General features: G+C 41.4%; 1 protein-coding gene across 2 annotated transcripts in view; it reads right to left on the bottom strand.

Moving 5' to 3' along the window:
* Positions 1 to 18,742, bottom strand: part of zgc:162952 (PKc_LIMK_like_unk domain-containing protein) — a 35,333-nt gene extending 16,591 nt beyond the window's left edge. Inside the window, exons 1-2 of one of the 2 annotated variants that reach the window (XM_010745758.3) lie at positions 17,237 to 18,742; positions 16,145 to 16,215 (exon numbers count right to left, since the gene is read on the bottom strand). In XM_010745758.3, the coding sequence (XP_010744060.1) occupies positions 16,145 to 16,175 (31 nt within the window). In that variant the 5' untranslated portion in view covers positions 16,176 to 16,215; positions 17,237 to 18,742. The remainder of the gene's footprint in view (positions 1 to 16,144; positions 16,216 to 17,236) is intronic. The other variant, XM_010745759.3, reaches the window with a different exon arrangement.
* Positions 18,743 to 21,209: the final 2,467 nt, after the last annotated feature.

The raw sequence follows: 21,209 nt of genomic DNA, 5'->3' as shown, positions 1-21,209 counted from the left end.
TGTACCATTCCTCTTGTCACATACTGGAGTGAAATGTGGAGGGGTTCAAACAGCTGTGTAGATTAAATTTCACTTCCCACAGTGAGACTGTTTCATTGCTCTCCTTTCCTTACAAAGATGGTAGTCCTGACCTCATTTCATCCACAGATGACTGGGGCGACAACACTGAAGGTCAGAGTTTGTTTTTTTCACAACAGCCTCTAGCCTTTACGATGACGCAGGTGGAAAGCACACACTGACACGCTGACACAATTGGCATGGTTTTGTCAATCAAGCCAGGGGGGAATCAACCCCGGCTATTCATGCTGCTTTTGTTCATTTGGCTTCGGACTAAACAATCACTACACAGCTCAGAGACGAGGCTGTCGGAGAGAAGCGCTTACAGTGCAGCCCTATCATCTAGCTGTCACTCTCTTTGTCTTTCTACTGACTGCTTTCTACTCTGTCAATCCTCAATCTGTCCTTCCTTTCTCTTTCTACATAGGTCTCTACTTATTTTAAAGCTGTGGTTCCCAAACAGTTTTTTGTCAAGCCTAATGTCATACCCACACATGAGTAAATTTCCATTTTCATTAAGTGCTAACAGGAACAGATATTCTGGCAGTAAACCAGACAGAAACACACAATCATAATTTGGATTCTGGATGTGTTTGTCTGATGACCATTACCTGGTTTTCTTTCCTGTCCTGTCAATACTGTTCTGTCGTGTCTGAATCAGCCTTGCTGAACCATTCCTGCTGCTAACATTAGAGGACTTTTGTTTCTTTATTGCTTCCAGATGAATCAGATTCACAGGTCATTTTCACAGCAGTCATTTTGGCATGGCATCATAGGAAGCACAAATCATTGCTAATTGACAAGTTTATTTAACTTTAACAATTTTTCACCTAGTCATGTGTGCCCCTTCTGCAATGACTCATTTGGCACCCATTGTTTCAAAGGTTGAAAAATATCCTATATTTAAATCTAATGAAAAGACTAAAACTCACAATGATCCCGCTAACATGGATTGTTCTGAAATTCGGCACTGCTCTATCACACAACTGGAGAACAAAAGCCTTTAATCACACACTGAATATAGTTCCAACAAATGCACTATTCACTTTAATTTGTTTCAGTAATGTTTGCTAAAAAACTACAGTGTCCAACTTAGGAGCCTTAAAAAAACAAAGAGGAGTCACATTCTACAGTTGGTGCATCCTTTCCTATTTCTCAGTCTTCATTATCTTCGTTATTCCACAATCCATTTGCCACTTTAGCTGCTTTTCTCTCTTTTTCCCATCCAAACCAGCACACATGTCCTACATGACCATAAAAACATAAAAAAATAAAACGCCCCATCTGCTACGTCACGTTTTACAAGCGAGAGAGATTTATGGAATGCATAAAGAATCAGGTTGAACATAGCAACAGTATGTACCAACATCAACAATTCATTTGGCTGTTCTGTTGTTAGTTTAGACTCAGATATGTAAGCCAACACAAGATTCAAACATTTTTTCCCCCTTCCTTTATGAGATGAGAAGGCTACATGAAGGAAATATGTCTGTCTGTCTGTCTGTCTGTCTGTCTGTCAAACTCACAACCTACTGTGAGTTTGACCTGTGGCTGACCACGCACATCGTCAACAGGAATATCGGGGCTGGCCAGCACAGTGCTGACGTCCTTCTAGCAGATAAGGAATGCCACTCATGAAAGTTTCACAGTAAAAGTCAGTTCACACCAAAGCAAGATTTCTTTTGCTTCATCACTCAATGCAAGGATATCTCTGAGGAATGTCCAAAAGATCAGACCAGGATGTGATGTTAGCTCAAAGCAGAACGTAAGTGTGTTTGTGTGTGTGTGTGTTTGTGTGCTCATACACTTAGACCAATGACTTCTGAGCAACACTGAAGGACAGCGTCACCTCCCAAACAGTGCAGATTCACGTCATTAGGTGACGCCAAGGTAGTGACTCAACAACCAAAAGTCACACCATGCGAGAACGAGAAGAGGGTGAGGGGCTGAGCTCAATCTGCTCTCTCCTTCCACATAAAATAGGTGTTGATGATTTGACTAGGAGGCTTTGAAAGTTTGGCTTTGGAGTAACTGTTTATTTAAGTAGTATCATGGACTAAAACTATGGAAGCCCATTCATGCCAAAAAAGATAAGAAACAGAAAAAATTGCTATGAAGGACAAAAAAAATTGCCAGCAAACCCCCCCCCCCCCACCACCACCCCCACCACCACCACCACCACCACACACACACACACACACACACACAAAAAGAGGTAATTTCCAGGTGCAAAACAGGAAACGAATGCCAATTTAGTCTACAATATAGACTTTATAGAGTCAGGGTGTAAAGCACTGAGCTCAAGTGACTTCAAGAATAAAGTATGTAGAAGACAAGGGCAACTGCACCACAGCAGCATTAATCTGCCTTTAACAGCCCTCTACTCATGACATTTTTGGCTGCAACCCTCACGCATTAAAGTCGAGCATTTAAGCTGGCCTGAGCCAAGCCACAGTAGCTGTTAATTGCTTAATGGATTTTCCAAAGTGCTCATCTCAGAGCTACAACAGCCACAAAGCTCTGCCTTCGTCTGCAGGATTTCATGGCAGGCAGGGATCAGTGATATGTCAGATGAGTTGACATCAGATCAATAACGGGTGGCCAGAGCTACACCGCACATAGCTGTGGCTCTCCACTGGCGTCAACCACACTCAGTGGTGGACACAGCAATGATGTGTTACGCCACTGTTGCAGAACATGAACTATGCATTTACACATTGGGTGCTCGTTTTGATACTCATAAACTTAAGTTGTACCTCTGAGAGTGATTTGATGCACAAATATTCACAACATATGTGACAAAGTGGATGGATAAGGATAGAGAAAATGCAGATTTACTAAATCATACTCATTTAAGTGGTTAAACAAAGCTGTTATTAGGTATCTGAAGCCACTTGAAGCTTGCTACAGAAAGAGTCAGTCTCCATAGGCTCCCATGTTAAAATTTTGGTCTCTATAGCTAATTTCCCCGTTCATGACAACAAGTTATTCAGAATTAAGAGTGTTCGCTTTGATTACTAGTTAAGTACCACCACAGGTGTCGTGTTTGAGCAACCAGCTCCACCCCCGCACTACGCCTTTGCTCATTTGTAGATCAGCTAGGAGGACAACCAACAGGGTGGCAGCCAGAGCCCCCACACTGAGCTTCACAACGGCTCTTCAGAAACCTGTGTGGGGCGTCATGTTTTATACTGTCTATGATATTAACATTTCATAGGAAAAGTGCTTAGATGATGATGATGTTATTACACAGTGGTGGCCTCATACCGCTAGGTGCCCTTGAGCTGGATCCCAATGCTCCAGTGGCTAGCAAACCAGACTGTGGTTGTACTGGGCAATTTCCAGCCAGCTAAAAAACACATACACAATATGTGAAGTATTGGAAATTAACAACCTCTTTACTGTCTTAAATCTTTTTATTCTGTTGCTATTTTTTCCCATGGGCCTGAAATACACACATGTGCAAACAGACATGTTGTGTTGTGGAGATATATCAGAGTGAGGAGGCTGCAGTCAGGTGTTCGGTGCTTTGCTAACTAATGCAATATTGATGTGGTTGTGTAAACAGTGTGTAATGAATGTTAATGACTGTAAACATATGACAGCTCCAGTCTAATATATGCAGGAGATCAAAGCTCTGTTCCTAGATGTCCACACTGCTGCAATTATGGGGTTAATGGTCTGTAATCTTAGCGGTGAGGAAGCAAATCTTCATTTTGGATAATGAACAGAGCATGATGCGGAGCCACAGGTAATGCAATCACCACTCACCATGACTGACTTACTGTATGTGGTTAAAGGTTACTCTGTCAGGAAGGCGGCTGCTATATTAACCAATGTACCACGAGGGCTACTGTAACAAGCCTCCATGGGAAAGTTTGGGAAAGTCCAAAACTGTTTCAAACCTCCGTGTGTTCTCGTTTATTAGCTCAGTCATGGAATTAACTAACATAGAAGAAAACAGCCTGACTTTAAGAATATTTATTTAAACATTCGAACAAAGGACTGTGGTCAAAAGAGGTGTGTACTGTACACTCAACTACATTACAGGAATTGTTATTTTGGGAAATACACTAGTTTTCTTGCTGTTACTTAGATAAGAGGATCGACATCAATCTTCCATCTGCACTGTTAATATGAATCTACTCACTGCAGCCTGTGTAACTTATATAATGTCTCAGTTTTTGAGCTTTTGGTGAATCTTTATCTCTTGACAAAGACACGCTGGCTGTCTTTGTTTCCAGTCTTGGTGCCAAAGAAAACGCTCCAACTTAGCCACTGATGATGGTCTGGATGTTACTGCAATAACCAAACTGCTGCTGGAGAATGTAAGAGAGTGAGAGGGATGAAACCGAGTTCAAACAACTAGCATTAACTTTATGTTTAAACTTTAGTTATGTTAGTTACATGAAGTCTGAGGGTCTTAGGAGAAAAAAAAAAGCTTTTGCATCATTTTCTTTCTTTTTAGTGCAATGCACAATATGTCTGATGCTTGATGTGACATGACCTTTAGTTTTATATCACTAAAGAAGCTGTCAAAAGGTGTTTCACATAGATCTCATTCATATTTATTGACACAATGTCAGAGGTTAGGATTGAAAAGATTAATGTGAAGTCTGTGAGCCCTGATTGGACAGGGGAGCCTTTTGCTTTAAATGGATTTCACTGCAGTCTGAGTTTATCACAGCATCCTTAGTTCAGCGTCATGCTGTTCCATGCAAATCTTCACAGAGAATCATTTCTGAAAGCAACATTTGTCCTGAACAAAGATTCAATAGTCATCTCTTACAAAACTTTTTAACCTAGCAGTTTATTAAATTGTCTTATAAATAAATGTCGCTGATTGATTCCCACAGTGATTCCAGTTCTTGAAAGCGTTTTAGCTAATAAGAACACTTACGACCAGATGTATTAGCAGTGCACAAAAAACATTTATTAGTTTATTCATCAATTATTTTAAGAACATCAACAGGAGTTTGAGTAATATGTCACTCAAAGGCACATTTATAACTTTTATTTATTTTATTTTATTTTTTTGGCCTTTATTTGATAGAGACAGCTGAAGAGTGACAGGAATGTGGGGAGAGATGGGGAATGACATGAATGACAGCCTTTGTACATGGGGCGGCTGTCCATACTGATCTAACCAACACTCCAACTTTTATTTATTTTAAGGGATGAATTGTATTGCTCTTTTTTATTTACAAGTCATTATCTCCTGATCTATCATATGATTCTTAAGTGTGAAGGACTGTGTGAAGTCTGTTTCAATATGAGCCCTATAAACTAATTATTGATCATCCTTCCGACGTTTAATAACAAGGATTTAGATATTGTGCAGTGATGCATGTGATGATTAGTGGTATGGGTGCTTCAAATTTCCACAGCCATACGTAACAGTCGTGCGTAATTATGCTGTTAAAGAACATTGCAGATGCAACACAGTTGGTAAATTGGTACCGTGTTTTTGCCCTTCATCTTGCTGACAGATCATCTGAGCAAGTATCAATATGTAAACAGTGGTAAGGTTCTTTCTAGATTATTTTACGTTAACTATCCGAGTTGAAATGAGGCGTGTGTATGTGCAGTTTCACAGGGCTTTTAAAATCTGATGCATACACAGACATTGAAGAAGCCTTTAATTTGAATTCGAATGAAGGTGTCTATTTACTTGTTGCATGTCTGTATAATTCTGTCTTTGTGTGTGTGTAAACAGGTTTACTGCATCTAAACCTCTGTTTTCTTCAAGGTCTTTCCCTGGAACATTCCTTTGTCACTCAGGAAATTATACATTATACATTCCTTCTTCTGTGTCTTTCTTCTCCACTGACCTCACCCAAGAGCTTCACTTACAGTGCTTAAACTCAGGTTACACTGCTTTGTTTTGTTTTTTTACTATTTCTGTGATCAAGCCACGAGCCACAGCAGCTCATTCTCAGCTAACTCGCACTGTTTTTTCAGTCATTCTCTTTATACTGGAACGCCTACATGTCAAGCCAAATAAATAGGGTAACGTGTTTACTGTTTTGATTGCACAGCACCTATGTCATAATGGAAAACACTCTCAGATGCAATAGAAAGCTGTTACGGTGGTCATGGCTGTAATGTGCTCTGCCCTGCGGTACACCTCCTAATACCATGGTGGAATGGCAATGTGGTTACTGTTGCATCCGTAACACCGAGCTCCAAGAAAAAAGACGTCACAGCTGTGGACACAGACTTATGGGTGATCTCAGAATGTGATGTGTTAAGGGATATTATATTAAAAAATAAAATATTAGATGGTGCAGGAGGTTAGTGGTCAGAAAAGGGAGAGGGTTATGTTGTTTTCCTAAATATTTGGAGAGGTCCATGGTGGGCCTTTTAAAACTCTTTTTCTTGTCCCAAATTTGAGATTAAAGATTTAAATAAAAAAAAAGATCAAATAGTTACAATGGCTTTTGCATTTGTTTTTATTTTATAGAATCCAGTGAGAGAAATCAAAAGTCCCTCAGAAGACTTGGAGATGGTGGTTGTGCCAATCTCCATCATTTATGTAGAAACAGTAAAATAAGCAGTTCTTGGTGATTAGGGTGGGCTATATACACCTGAAATAATATGTGATAATTCTATTCATGACAATATGAAAAATGTACTAAAATTAATTTTAACATTTTTTGGTTTGGACCTCAGAATAGCTGTCGAGCTCTCCTTGTGGGTTTTTTTTTGGCTCTCCTCACTCCCCTCATGTTTCTGCTTTAGGTGGTGAAATACATTTTTTATATTGCCTCCTTTTGTCATCGTAGGCTTACTTCTTACATATTACTGTGTTTTGATGTTCATCTGATCTTTTGTAACCACTTCAACACTACTGACATCACTCCTCCACCGTGGAGCCAGCCACAATGTTACTTTTGCTTTTAGCCTGCTTGTTGTTGCTGTACATAACAACATGATTATGTCAGCAAGTAAGAATATTGGCATTATCACATTCTGATGAATGAATGAAAAACGATACCGATGTTATCGTGAATGATACGATGTGGCACATCCCTATCAGCCATGCTAGCGACTGATGAAGCACTGCTTACTGTAGGCTTAGGCTAAATGCTGACTCAGCAACACATTCACAATGCAAACATGTTGAGGTTTAGGTATAATGTTTACCATATTCACGATCTTAGTTTTACATACTAGCATGCTAACATGTGCTAATTAGCCCTAAATACACAATACAGCTGATGCTGATTGACTGTCCAACTTAATGAATAATCTCAGGGGTCAAGTCTTAACAATCTTTTGGAAACCAAAGAACAAATGTGTGTGTGAATCCATTTAGTCAGGCGTTCAGATGTTGATAAGATCGTCTGTACAAAAATTTCACTGCAATCCATTCTTGAGATATTTCAGTCAGACCAACATTGGCCATACAAAGATGAATATTTGGTTGACACGCCATTTTGTTGTGTTCAACATACTTTTGGCAACTGCTAATTCCATTTGTAATGTGTGATTGTTGTTGTTGTGTTGTTCTGTTGGTGGTGTGTGGGTTCAAAATGGTTGTAAACAACTTAAATCACTGGGCTGTTTCCAATTGCAGTCAGACCATCTGGGAATTTGAGAGCCTCACCATATTAGCCAGTATCTCCCGTGGCATCTGACCAAACATTAAAGATTTGATCCCACAGCAGAGGGACACCCTGACCACTTGTGAGAATGTTGGCACGGTAAGAAGCCTCGTTCTAAATCCTGTTTGAGAACAACATGTCGCTTGTAGAGAAGGGCGAGAGTGCTGGAAACAGTGTTGGAGGTCATCAAAAATGTAGAAACAACACAATGTACCTCTGTCCCTTTCTACTGTCTCCCACCACCACAGCACTGAATTCATCCAGTGTTCCATGCCAATCCTCAATGTGTGTCTCATTCATGCCAATGCATGTAGAAAAAATGTAAACATGCACCCAAAGATAACCAATAGCCATGTGAGGGATGACAAAGTCAGCATCTGGTGACCTGTAGTACAGTTGAAGTAGAGGTGGCAGTAGCTTAAAGCCTGTGTAAAGTAAAAATAAATATGTGTTAGTTAAGTGTTATTAACCATTCAGCCAAATTTAAATGATAAAAAATATCGACAAGTTTATGAAATTAGGTGCCAAAATCAGGTAATAATGAATTCTCAGCTCCAGGACTAGAGTTGTACCAGTATCGGAAATTGTATCGGCCAATACCCAAAGCACAAGTATCGGAATCGGTATCGGGAGGGAAAAAATGGTATCAGAACATTTCTATCCAAGACTGTGGGGATGTGGCTTCAGTGCCTTTAGAGGAAACTTGTCTTTCTCTCACTGTCTCTGTTTTTTCTGTCTTTCTGTTTCTCTCTGTCTTTTCTCTCTCTGTCTCAATAATATGTCATGTACCTTAGTGAAACAACGCACTGTGTGGAATAAAAAACACCAACAGCACAGCGCCTCTGCAGCCCAGGGAGGTGCCATTACTGACACACTTCAGATCTGTTTCAAAAATAAATCCACCTCTTCTTCATCTCTTTGTGTTTGGGAAGTTTAAATAAAGCTATTCATCAAGGGAAAATGCATTTTTATATTACTTCAAAGGCAGAGCTAGCTAGCAACTGAGTGTAAACAAGAATAAAAACTAGCATACGGAGAAGCCCAGATGCTAACACAATGCCTTTTATACTGTTGTGGGTTAGGGAGGCAGGGGGATTATGCTCAGAGTGGCCTCAACGCATAATCAAGCCACCCTTCAGGACCTCCCATAAAATCCTGGACTGAAAATTGGTGAAAAAATGTTTTAACCTCTACATTCTCTAACTCTACATTTCAGTAATATATTGTGAAAGTCTTTTCCTGGAGGTAGCAGAGATGAAGATGCTGAGGTTCTCTTTGGGAGGGACCAAGATGGATAGGATCAGGAATGAGTACATCAGAGGGACAGCACATGTTAGAGGTTTTGGAGATAAAGTCAGAGAGGCCAGACTGAGATGGTTCGGACATGTCCAGAGGAGAGATAGTGAATATATTGGTAGAAGGATGCTGAGTTTTGAACTGCCAGACAGGAGTCCTACAGGAAGACCAAAGAGGAGGTTTATGGATGCAGTGAAAGAGGACATGAAGGTAGTTGGTGTGAGAGAAGAGGATCAACTGATTCGCTGTGGCGACCCCTGAAGGGAAAAGCTGAAAGGAGGAGAAGAAGAAGAAGAGATCGTTGAAAGTCTTTTCACATGTTTTCAGCAACTATTTTCCAACATGTATTTTAAAAGAAATGCCGGAATTGTCTTTAAATCAGATATTATCATCCTGGGTTCTCGTTTATGTGATGGCCTAAATTAAACCCTGACAAGATTTAAATGATGGGAAAATTTATATTTTTATCAGATGTAAAAAGTCTATTTATCTATGTAAGAAATCAGCTACTGGAAGCGTTTTCACAACTATCCAGAAGTTTCCCAAGAAACAGTTTCATCATGTACCTTTATAACAAATCGATTTAGAGATTCAACAAATCAAATTCAATGTGTTAGTTACTGAGATTCAGTGATGCTCAGTCTGGTTTTGTTCTTGGGTCCAGGCCCCTCCCTTGGGTCTTTATGCTAAGCTAAGCTATCCATGCTGTCCTGGCTACAGCGCTACAATGAGAGAAATATTTGGGGATTTTTCAGTCTGGGTATTATTCTCACGACTGTGTCCACTATGGTTTATACTTTGTTCTCCCTTGTAACCTTGTAATCCTACAACAGTTAACCTGGGGGGCTACTCTCTTAAGTTCCTTTGTAAAGCTTTAGGAGGCTTATGCCACCTTGCTATGCATCGTTTTCATTGGACTGTCATACCCATCGATTGACGTCACCAGAACACCCGTGGCTGATTGCTTCAAACCACACACAAGTGATAAAAGTCCTCCGTAAGAGGCAACATAATAACCAAGATCAAATCACAACCCCCCCTGGGCTGGGCTGTGATTTGATCTGAGCAGTGTGCTGTTGTGCTTTTTTTTCGTTGCTCTTAGTTGTTGCTGTGTAGTTGACCTTGTTGTTGGCTTAGTTTGTGTAAGTATGAATTACTTACTAGCTTAGCAAGATTACAGTAGATTACTTCTGTTTTTTTCTTGGAATTTGCCAGAAAGTTAGTGTGTGAATTTCAGTTAGTAGGAATCAGAATTTGTGTTTCATTAATTTGGGCACAATTTTGAAAAAAGGGGTGCTTTCAAACCTGTGTTGTTTAGTCGGCTGAATCAATAAAAACCCAAATGACCAAAGCAAATGGTCACAACTTTAGCAGTTCCTTTGTGTTGGTAAAGCTTTCGTATGTGTCTTTGACGAGGTGGTTTGTAAAGGCACTGCCCTACAACAGCATACTAGCACCACTACGGGCGGGGTGATATTGCGTCTATAGTGAAACCCCTCATGAAAAACAACACAGACGGTGCATAGTAAGACAAAGATGCTAGGCAAGGCAAGGCAAGGCAAGGCAAGGCAAGTTTATTTGTATAGCACAATTCGTACACAAGGCAATTCATAGTGCTTTACAGAGGCAAGGAAAAACATTTGACATTAAGACAAGCAATAGCAATAGAAATAAAAAAATAAAAAGAGAAGAAAATTTAATTAAAAACATCAGAATGTCATTTAAAATCATTAAAATAGCAAATTGAAAACAATTTAAAACAATAAACGAATCACTGGATTATGATTAAAAATTCTTTAAAAGTTCTTTAAAAGAGCTCAGCCATAAGCACGTGAAAATAGAAAAGTTTTTAACCTGGATTTAAAAGTGCTAAGAGTTGGGGCTGATTTCAGTCCTGCTGGTAGTTTGTTCCAGTTGTGAGCAGCATAACTGCTAAATGCTGCTTCACCGTGTCTGGTTTGAACTCTGTGCTCCACTATCTGACCTGAGTCAGTAGATCTCAGAGCCCTACTGGGTCTATATTCTACTAACATTTCGTTTATGTATTGTGGGCCTAAACCATTCAGTGATTTGTAAACTAGTAGCAGAACTTTAAAATCTATTCTGTGGCTAACTGGGAGCCAGTGTAAAGACTTAAGAACTGGGGTGATGTGTTCTGATCTCTTTGTTCTGGTCAAAACTCGAGCTGCTGCGTTCTGAATGAGCTGCAGCTGTTTGATACTTTTTTGGGGGAGTCCAGTCAAAAGACCATTACAGTAGTCAAGTCTACTGGAGATGAAAGCATGGATCAGCTTCTCCTGATCTGTTTGGGACATAAAGCCCTTAACTCTGGATATGTTCTTAAGTTGGTAGAAGGCTGTTTTGGTGACTGATTTTATGTGACTGTTGAAGGTCAGATCTGAGTCTATCAACACGCCAAGGTTTCGGACTTGGTCTTTAGTTTCTAGAGACAGTAACTCAAGGTGTTTACTGACAGCAACCCTCTTCTCTTTATTGCCAAAAACAATTACCTCAGTTTTTTCTTGATTTAACTGAAGAAAATTTTGGTTCATCCAATTTTTGACTTGCTCTAGACAGTTACACAATGACTCTATAGGACTGCAGTCATCTGGGGACAGCGCAAGATATATCTGTGTGTCATCTGCATAACTATGATAGTTGACATTAGAATTCTGCAGAATTTGACCCAAAGGCAGCATATATAGGCTGAACAAAAGGGGTCCAAGAACTGACCCCTGAGGAACCCCACATGTCATAGCCACTCGATCTGATTGATTACTTCCAATGGTCACAAAATAACTCCGTTCCTCCAAGTAGGACCTGAACCATTCTAGGACTGTTCCACGGAGTCCTGCCCATGTTTCCAATCTGTTCAGCAGTATGCTGTGATCCACAGTGTCAAACGCAGCACTGAGATCCAGCAGGACCAGAACTGATACTTTGCCTGAGTCAGTGTTCAACCTTATGTCATTTAACACTCTAATAAGAGCTGTTTCTGTACTGTGGTGAGCTCGAAAACCTGATTGAAATTTGTCAAAAAGTCCACTGGAGTTCAAGTAATTACTGAGTTGATTAAAAACCACTTTCTCAACAATCTTGGCTATAAAAGGAAGATTTGAGACAGGTCTGTAGTTGGTTAACTTGAAAGTATCCAGCGTTCGCTTTTTTAAGAGTGGCTTGATGGCAGCTACTTTTAGGGGTTTAGGAAACGTGCCTGATTGAAGTGAGCAATTTATTATTTGCTGCAGATCTGTTTGGACAGATTTTACAATAGCTTTAAAAAAGTCAGATGGCATTGTGTCAAGACAGCATGTCGATGATTTAAGATGCTGAACTGTTTCTTCTATGTTTTTTTGATCAACTGTATTAAATTCTGACATCACAGTTGATTCATTCCTAGGCGGTTTTAGGGATTGCGTCACTTTATCATTTTGTAGATTTGTGTTGATATTTAACCTTAAAGATTTGATTTTTTCATCGAAAAAGTGAGCAAATTCATTGCATTTTTCTTTTGAAGAGAGTTCTGAAACTATCTCTTTTGGGGGGTTTGTAAGCTTATCAACTATAGCAAACAGAGTGCGAGTGTTGTTGATGTTTTTATTAATAATTTTAGAGAAGTGTTGCTGTCTAGCCTTGATTAACTCATGGTTGAAATTACTGAGACTTTGTTTGTAGAGGTCGTGGTGAATTTGGAGTTTAGTTTTTCTCCATTTACGCTCTGCTTTCCTGCATTCTGTTTTCAATGCCTTTACCATCATAGTGTTCCTCCATGGTGATCTCTGTCTACTCAAGGTCATCTTAGTTTTAATAGGTGCAACAGCATCCATGACATTTGAGATTTTCCAGTTGAAATTATCCAGGAGTTCATCAACTGTCTCTGCACTCACAGTTGGTGACATTGCTATAGCCTCCATAAACTTAGCACTAGTATTCTCGTTTATGTACCTTTTCCTAACAGACACAGAGGTTATCTGAATGTTTGGAATTATCTGTAAGTCAAAGAACACACAGAAATGATCAGAAAGAGCCAAGTCCTTAACAACAACAGAAGAAATGTCAACACCTTTAGAGATAACCAGATCTAGAGTGTGTCCCCGAGTGTGTGTGGGCCCTTTGACGTGTTGGACAAGGCCAAAGGTGTCAAGTAGAGAACAGAAGTCTTTGGCATTAGTATCCATGTTGTTGTCTATGTGAATGTTAAAATCCCCAGTTACGATAAAAAAGTTGTAGTCAGTGCAGATAACTGACATCAGATCAGCAAACTCATCAATAAATTTTCCTGAGTACCTTGGTGGTCTATAAATGATTAGAAAAAGGACTTTTGGATCACCCTTCATTAAAAAACAGAGATATTCAAAAGAACTAAAATCACCAAATGTAATGTCCTTGCACTGAAATACTGATTTGAAAATGGCAGCAACACCCCCGCCCTTCTTGCCATTTCGACTCTTACTCATAAAACTGTAATTTGTTGGCGCTGCCTCATTAAGAATGGTAGCACAACTACATTCAGTCAGCCATGTTTCACTAAGAAGTAAAAAGTCTAGATTATAGGTCATAATCATGTCATTTACTATCAGTGGTTTGTTGACTAGTGATCTGATATTGAGTAGGGCTATCCTTGTGGGGATAACAGGAGACACTGGTAAGTTTCGTGGTTGACATGCTATACTCAGTAGATTGGCAGATTTAAATGAACCCTTTTTATTTCTCATCAGTTTAACCACTTTTCTGTTACCTGTCATCACAGGGATTGAGAAGGGTATCTGAACTCCATAGGGCCCTGACTTTTCCTGGTGAAGATTATTTATATCAGTATTGCAGCCTGGACCCGGCACATATCAGTCAGACTCACAGATATGATGATTCAAAGGAGGTGGGGGGGCTCGGTGACTTTTAGTCGAGGGTTGTTTCCGAGGTGGAATAGGTGGGGCTGGACGGTGTGGTAGCTTAAGGGGAGAAAATAGGGGATTTTGGCGTGGTGTTAATTGGATTCCCATATTGACAAGACTCTTCATCCTGTCTGTGAAATCCAGAAGTGGGGAGTCGTCCAGACTGAATGGAGAGAGTTGGGGGCTGGGTGGGGTCTGGGGGGGTGGAGGTTGAGTGTCCCCTGTTGGGGCTGGGGGAGACTCCACTTGTTGGGGTGAGAATAATGATGTTGCCGGTTCTTTCTGGGTCTGCTGTCCTCCCTGTTCAGTCCTAATCTCAGCGCCCTCACCAGAGCGCCGCCTTATCTGTTGTTTTGGATTGTCTTGTCTTTGGTCCTTGGCAGTGGCTGCTGGTGTCTGACGCAGAAAATAAAAAATGTTGGAGCTTAGCAGCTGTACTCCTGATTTGTTAAGGCAAAATCCATCTGCCTTAAAGAGGTGCCTGCGTTCCCAAAAGATGTTGAAATTGTCAATAAAGTTTATTGATTGAGTAGCACATGTATCTTTGAGCCATCTGTTTAGCATCATCAGCCTGCTGAATCGCTCATCTCCTCGCCGAACTGTTGGTAGAGGTCCACTGAAAAACACCTCAGTATTTAGGCATTGGACTCTCTTCATCAGATCAACAAAGTCCCGTTTTAATACCTCCGACTGTTGCTTCACAACATCGAGGGCTCCTGTGTGTATGATTAGTGATTTAACTGTTGGATGCTCAGTAGCAATCTTCAGGATCTTCTTTGAAATATCAGACACCATATCTTTGGTAAAACAGAGTACTTTGGTGTTTTTCTTGCTGCAAAAGCGTTTTATCTCACCCACAGCTCCGTCACCCACTATCAGAGTTTCAGGCCCAGTCGTTAGCTCTTTCTGTGGCCTTTTAGCATATGATTTAGCTTCATACCTTTCTCTTGCGCTGGAAGATGAGCTTTCTTTTGGGGAGTCAGGATTTTCCTATTTTGCTAAGGTGTGAAGTTCACAGGATTCCTCTATATTTCTATGGTGAGATTATTCTCAGCATTTACCATCTGTGAGGTGAAGGTTTAGGACTGAGAGGACACAACACTGGTGATCAGTGTGATCCCTCAGCCAGAGGGAATCCCTGTCAAATCTGTGCATTGGCATCAAAAGCGATGGAAGAAGTGAGGATTCATCAGGATTCCCTTTCTATCGCTCCCTGCGTCCCTTCACCGCACAGACTTCCACAACAAGTCTGCATATAAATCCAACCGCCTGCCTTTGGTGAGGGATAGAGGAAGATGACACAGATGGCTCAGAAAGAAGTGTTTTCAAAGGCCTGCTGCAACCTACGCAGCCAGTGCAAACATGAACCTTGTGGCTAAGTAGGCAAGTGGTTGGTTCCCTGTGTTAAATGGAATTTCTCAGATGCAGGTGTTTGTTTTGGCCACGGATCAGCACAATCTGATACTGTTGTATGACTGCTGTGTCTGTATTTCTAAGCCTGAACAATCCCTGGAGCTCAGGGAAAAGAACAACGATCTATGCGTCATCTATAGATGAGTGCTCCATGTTAAATAAAAAGCAGCCTTTTGCTGGGTAATTCAGAATACATTAAGCATTGGTTGAGCTAGTAGAGGTATTAGCTTAGGAGGCACACTCAAAACAATAATGGTTCTTCAAAAAGAGCCAGACCACGGCTGGTTCTTCACAAACTTTATGTGCCCATATATACCTACTACTTTAAAATATTCTTTAACTTGAATAAAACAGATGATCTCAACAAGAGGCCGTTTGAAAGAGGTAAAAACAGAAAGAAAAAGAAAAAGGGGACAGGAAAAAAGAGAGAAAGCGGGTCGTCTTTACAGGATGTGTTAAACATGGAGGGCAGGTAACAGGACACTTCTCTGACATGTGAAGAAAGGCAGGACGCTGAGCAAACGTCTTTCTGTTTCAGAACAATGCCGAGCTACATACAATCACCGTGCAGCAGATTCACCTGTTTAAAGCCCCCATTTCATCGAAGACACAACACCACACAGGAGACACAAAGTTTTAACACAAACTCTAACTGCTGTAACGAACGTGAGCCACTGAGAGCAATGCAGCATCACACGAGCAGGACAGATGACGAGTTTGTGGTTTCTCAGTTCAGTGTCAGAAAACATTCACCTACCAGTGAAAAGTCATAAAAATCACTTCCTCTTGGTAAATACACCAACCAGGAAATGATGCAGAAATGTAAACACTATGAAGAAGAAGTTGGAAAAAAAAGTATTTTAATCTCTCAGTACTTACTCCATTGATTTAATAAGCTATTCATATGCATCTTGGATGGTGGAACAAACCCAGAAGTCTCTGTGCAGAAACTGAGGAGGAACCACATACATGCAACAGCAAATGAGCAAAAGCACAGACACAGGACTTTCCACAAAAACAACACATATGGGCTGTAAAGCAAGCAGCACTGAAAACTAGCATCAAGACATCAGACAATGTTCTCACCCTGCGAGGACTGCACTTGATTTTTTTTTTTTAGCACTATGGCAGTGATTCCCAGCCTTGTTAGTTCAACCAAAGTGTGATTTGTCCTTCTCGGATTCTTTTCAGAGAGATGCTAAAAGTTTGAAGGGGTAAGGTATTTACTACATTTACAAGATGAAAGCAAAAATAATAATAATAATAAAAAGAAAATAGATTTTGGAAACAGGATTAACCCGTTAAAGGGCCCTGAACCAGAAAAACTTTATTCTGAGAGTTCATAATGTTGGAGAAACTAGCAAGAGACAATACAACCCCCTCCCTTCGGGCCTCCTCACAAAGACACCCAAAACAGATTTCCATGTGCAGTGAGTGCACTGGCAGAGGCCTGCAGGCAGACAGGCAGGTAACAAATCCAATCATTTCATCTTGGTGACTGAAATGATTGGATTGACTTATTACAGACCCTTTTCCTTAACGTTTGATTTATTGTTTGCTGACAGGATTTTGATTCAGGGTCCCCCTGCAGAATAGGCCCTCAAGATTGGATAAAACTGTAGAAGCCACCTTAGGGCCCCTTATGATTTTAGCATTTAATTAAGTGTAATTGGTGCATTACTATACAAATTCATCATGAGTGACTGCAACACAGAGAACCTTCAAAATACTTCTTCTGCCTGTACCTTGATCTGTTTTTGGACTGGGAACCACTGCCCATGATAACATTTACATATGTTAGTATGTTAAGTTGGCTCTGAATATGAATTACTGCTAATGAACAGTACATTTTTGTCATGCTTGTATAATACCTATCCCACGTAAAATCCTCCTACATTCATTTTGTGGCAGTCAGTAATAAACTTTCTACAACAGCAGAAGGCAACAGAGAGCAGTAAACAGTCTACTTACAAAGATACGTCGTTGTCGGTGAAAGGGTTATATTCTCCGTGAAGTATTAAGCATCATAGTTCCGTTCAGTGTGTTGTCTGTGCATGCAGTCCCGGTGTTAACGCACTTTTCCTCTCACTGCGTGTCTTGCAGCGTCCACACGGTGCGTTCAGTGTCCTGCGGCTCGCTCACTTCACTGTGGACGCGCTGGTGAAATGAAACGAGCCTCGCTAATGCAAATGCATGTTTTATGGGTTGTCTTAGGAACCAGGCTCGCCGAGCACGACGGTAAATGTAACTCCACCCACGAGCAGAGGAAGGCCAGAGCTGAACAGCAGGCAGGCAGGCTATTGTCAGGAGAACAGTGTTGAACTGATGTCGATTTTCACATGGAACCTTTTGAAAGAGAGACAAGTCCCCAGTCTCACACTGCAGGAAACGCTCATACTTACAGAACTGGGTCCGGCTATATAATGCCTTATGGTGACTATGTGGAATGATCAGAAGTATCTGGATCCAGAACAGCACAGAGGTGGGAGTGTTTTTGAGCTCTGGCCCAGAGCATGAACTCCCACTCAATCAGTGTGGGAAATGAATAGACTCGAACAGAAGGCACACAAATAACAGACAAATGGACGCTATGCGGAGTGGAGAAGAGCTTTACATGGTGAAATGGTGCTGAATGATGCACACATGCAGGTTTGTGAAAACCCCTGTGCATGATGGAGTTTAAGAAACACTGCCCATGAAACAGAAAATATATGCATATGCAAAACTATGAAAAACTTTTAACAGGGGGAAATGGAAGAAACCTCAGGAAGAGCCACTCAGGATGGATCATTCTTCCAGGATGGACAGGTGTCTGACAAATGACAGATGTCGAGTGTACAGAACAAAATAACAAGGACAACAGGGCGTTCACACAGCTAGGAGAGACAGACAAACACATAGCACATATGCAAACAAGGGAGAAAAGAGGTGAGGCTGAAATTTTATGGTGGGAGATGATCAACATCCAAACATCTGGATGAAGCATCATGTGCTCTCTTTAGACTTCCTCTGTGGGTCATACTTTTGTCTGATTTGGTTCTGTTGGTGGTGAATGATTTCAAGGTTTAAGCTGACAACCGTCCTCACTTCCCCTGCTGCATTTGAAGTGTAGCTGAACGTCAAATCACATTTTATTTACTAACCCCTCCAGTGTGTTCTAGCACTTTCTTTATCACTTTGTAGACATTTTCTGATATATGATACATGATAAACATGTATCATGGGTCAATGTATCGGTTCAGGCCATCGAGTTCTTTACCTTTTCTGACAGCAGTTACCTACCTAACTACTGGAATATCAGGATACGCCAATCAGAGGCAGTCCTTCTTGGAAAATAAAAAAAATATATATCTGTAGCCCTATGTGAAATATGTTCAGTGTCTACTGTGTTTTTTTCAAGATCAAACTGCAAATTATAGAGTGGCTTTTTTTTTTTACCAGTCCAGGACTCACCTATGTCATAGTCGTGCTGTTTAATCGGCATCTTGTCATGCCGCATCTGTTATGTGGATCTTGGCTCACTAATTTGTGTATTCTAATACATTGGTGAATAAAATCTGAGAGAAATAAACCTTTTTATGTGCAAGAAGTCTTCATTATTTTACTCGTGAAAAAAAATGGAACAAAAACGATTCAGTGTGTCTCCATTGTACAATGTTTACAGTATTACACCATGATTAACAGCCAATCACATTGCTTGATTTGAGCAATTCATTTTGTAACTAGGCTATATTATGATTGCAAATTTATATAATACCTATATTGAATATCAGCATGTTTTTCTTAAGACAGTATGTTGTCAAAAGGTGGTATTCGTCCAATTCCTCTCTCTGTCAGTTGGTGGCAGAAAAAACTTAATTTTGTTATTTGACAGCAGACATTAAAACTTTAATAATCAATATGTGTATATATTAACAACCAAATAACTGGAATGTCAAAGGAGGTCACTTGTAAAAATAACTTTGTAAACTGATCATATGTCGATATTGTGTTTACAGCTTGTTCTGTTGATCTCAAGTGGCCAGAATATTACAGAGGAGAAGAGACAGAAAACAAGGAGGTTCAGCTGATGAATTCTAATGACAAAAATAGCGAAAAAAAACTCACACACTTAAAAGGCGTGTTCCAACACACTGTGTAATAGTGCAACAAAATGTAATAAATTGTCTCTTCCGTCCCTTCCATCTTCTCTAAGTTGATTTAAGGAACGCTTACCATCTGGTCCGCATCCGAGAAGGAGATGAGTGGAAGACAGCGTTTAACACCCCTCTTGGCCACTTTGAGTATTTGGTGATGTCCTTTGGCCTAACCAACGCGCCGGCCGTCTTCCAAGCTCTCATTAATGATGTGTTGAGAGATTTTCTTAATCGCTTTGTCTTTGTTTATTTAGACGACATCCTGATTTTCTCCAAGACCCTAGGTGAGCATGTGACCCATGTCCGGCAGGTTCTCCAGCGGCTGTTGGAGAATCAACTTTATGTCAAAGGTGAGAAGTATGAGTTTCACACAGCTTCAGTCACCTTCCTGGGGTACATCATCAAGAGTGGGCAAGTAATGGCAGATCCAGAGAAGATCCGAGCTGTCGCAGAGTGGCCGGTCCCTACTTCTGTGAAGCAGTTACAGAGGTTCCTCAGGTTCGCCAACTTCTACAGGAGATTCATTAAGGGTTACAGCTCTGTGGTAGCCCCCTTAACGCAACTTACCTCCTCCAAGGTCCCCTTCCACTATTCACCTCTGACGGATGCTGCGTTCCAGCGCCTCAAGGGTCTATTTACCTCCGCTCCCATCCTCACCCAACTGGATCCACAGCGTCAGTTTGTTGTAGAGGTGGACGCCTCTGACGTGGGAGTAGGGGCGGTCCTGTCCCAGCGTGGTGAGTCTGACAACCTGCTACACCCCTGTGCTTTTTTCTCCCGCAGACTCACCAGCTGTGAACGTAACTATGACATGGGAAACCGGGAGCTGCTGGCGGTTAAACTAGCTCTGGAGGAGTGGAGGCACTGGCTCAAGGGGGCGCAGCATCCTTTCCTGGTATGGACTGACCATAAAAACCTTGCGTACATCCAAACCGCTAAACGTCTTAATTCACGTCAAGCCTGGTGGGCTTTGTTTTTTGACTGTTTCAATTTCACTATCACTTACCGCCCTGGAAATAAGAATGTCAAGCCAGATGCTCTCTCCAGACAGTTCTCTGTTAAAGACTCCCCCTTGAGCCAGGATACCATTCTGCCTCCCTCCCGCGTGGTAGGAGCAGTGACATGGGAGATTGAGACCCGCATCCGCGAGGCACTACGCAATCAACCTGACCCTGGAGGCGGTCCCCCCAGCAGACGCTTTGTGCCTAGTCCTGCAGTGGAGTCATGGATCCCGTTTTTCTTGTCATCCAGGAGCCCACAGGACCCTGCAGTTACTTAAACGACACTTTTAGTGGCCATCCATGGACGCGGACACATGCACCTTCGTTGCCGCCTGCCAGGTGTGTGCCCGTGGTAAAGCATCCCACACGCCTCCTGCGGGTCTCCTTTATCCCCTGCCGATCCCCAGTCGCCCCTGGTCCCACATAGCTCTAGATTTTGTTACCGGGCTGCCTCCCTCACAAGGTAACACCGTTATACTCACCATAGTAGATCGATTCTCTAAATCTGTTCACTTTGTCGCCCTGCCCAAGCTTCCCTTGGGAGACAGCGGATCTGCTCGTATCACATGTGTTTAGACTCCATGGAAACCCTCTGGACATAGTCTCGGACCGGGGACCCCAGTTCATTTCCCAAGTGTGAAAAGCCTTTTGTTCAGCTCTGGGGGCATCAGTCAGTCTGTCCTAAGGATTTCACCCCCAGACTAACGGCCAGGCGGAACGGGCTAACCAGGATCTCGAGGCAGCCCTGCGATGTGTGGCGGCCCAGAACTCTGCATCATGGAGCACCCATCTGGCTTGGATTGAGTA

This window comes from Larimichthys crocea, chromosome III, assembly GCF_000972845.2.
Source record: "Larimichthys crocea isolate SSNF chromosome III, L_crocea_2.0, whole genome shotgun sequence".
In the NCBI taxonomy this organism is placed as follows: domain Eukaryota; kingdom Metazoa; phylum Chordata; class Actinopteri; family Sciaenidae; genus Larimichthys; species Larimichthys crocea.
This window is presented reverse-complemented; position numbering and strand designations above follow the sequence as displayed.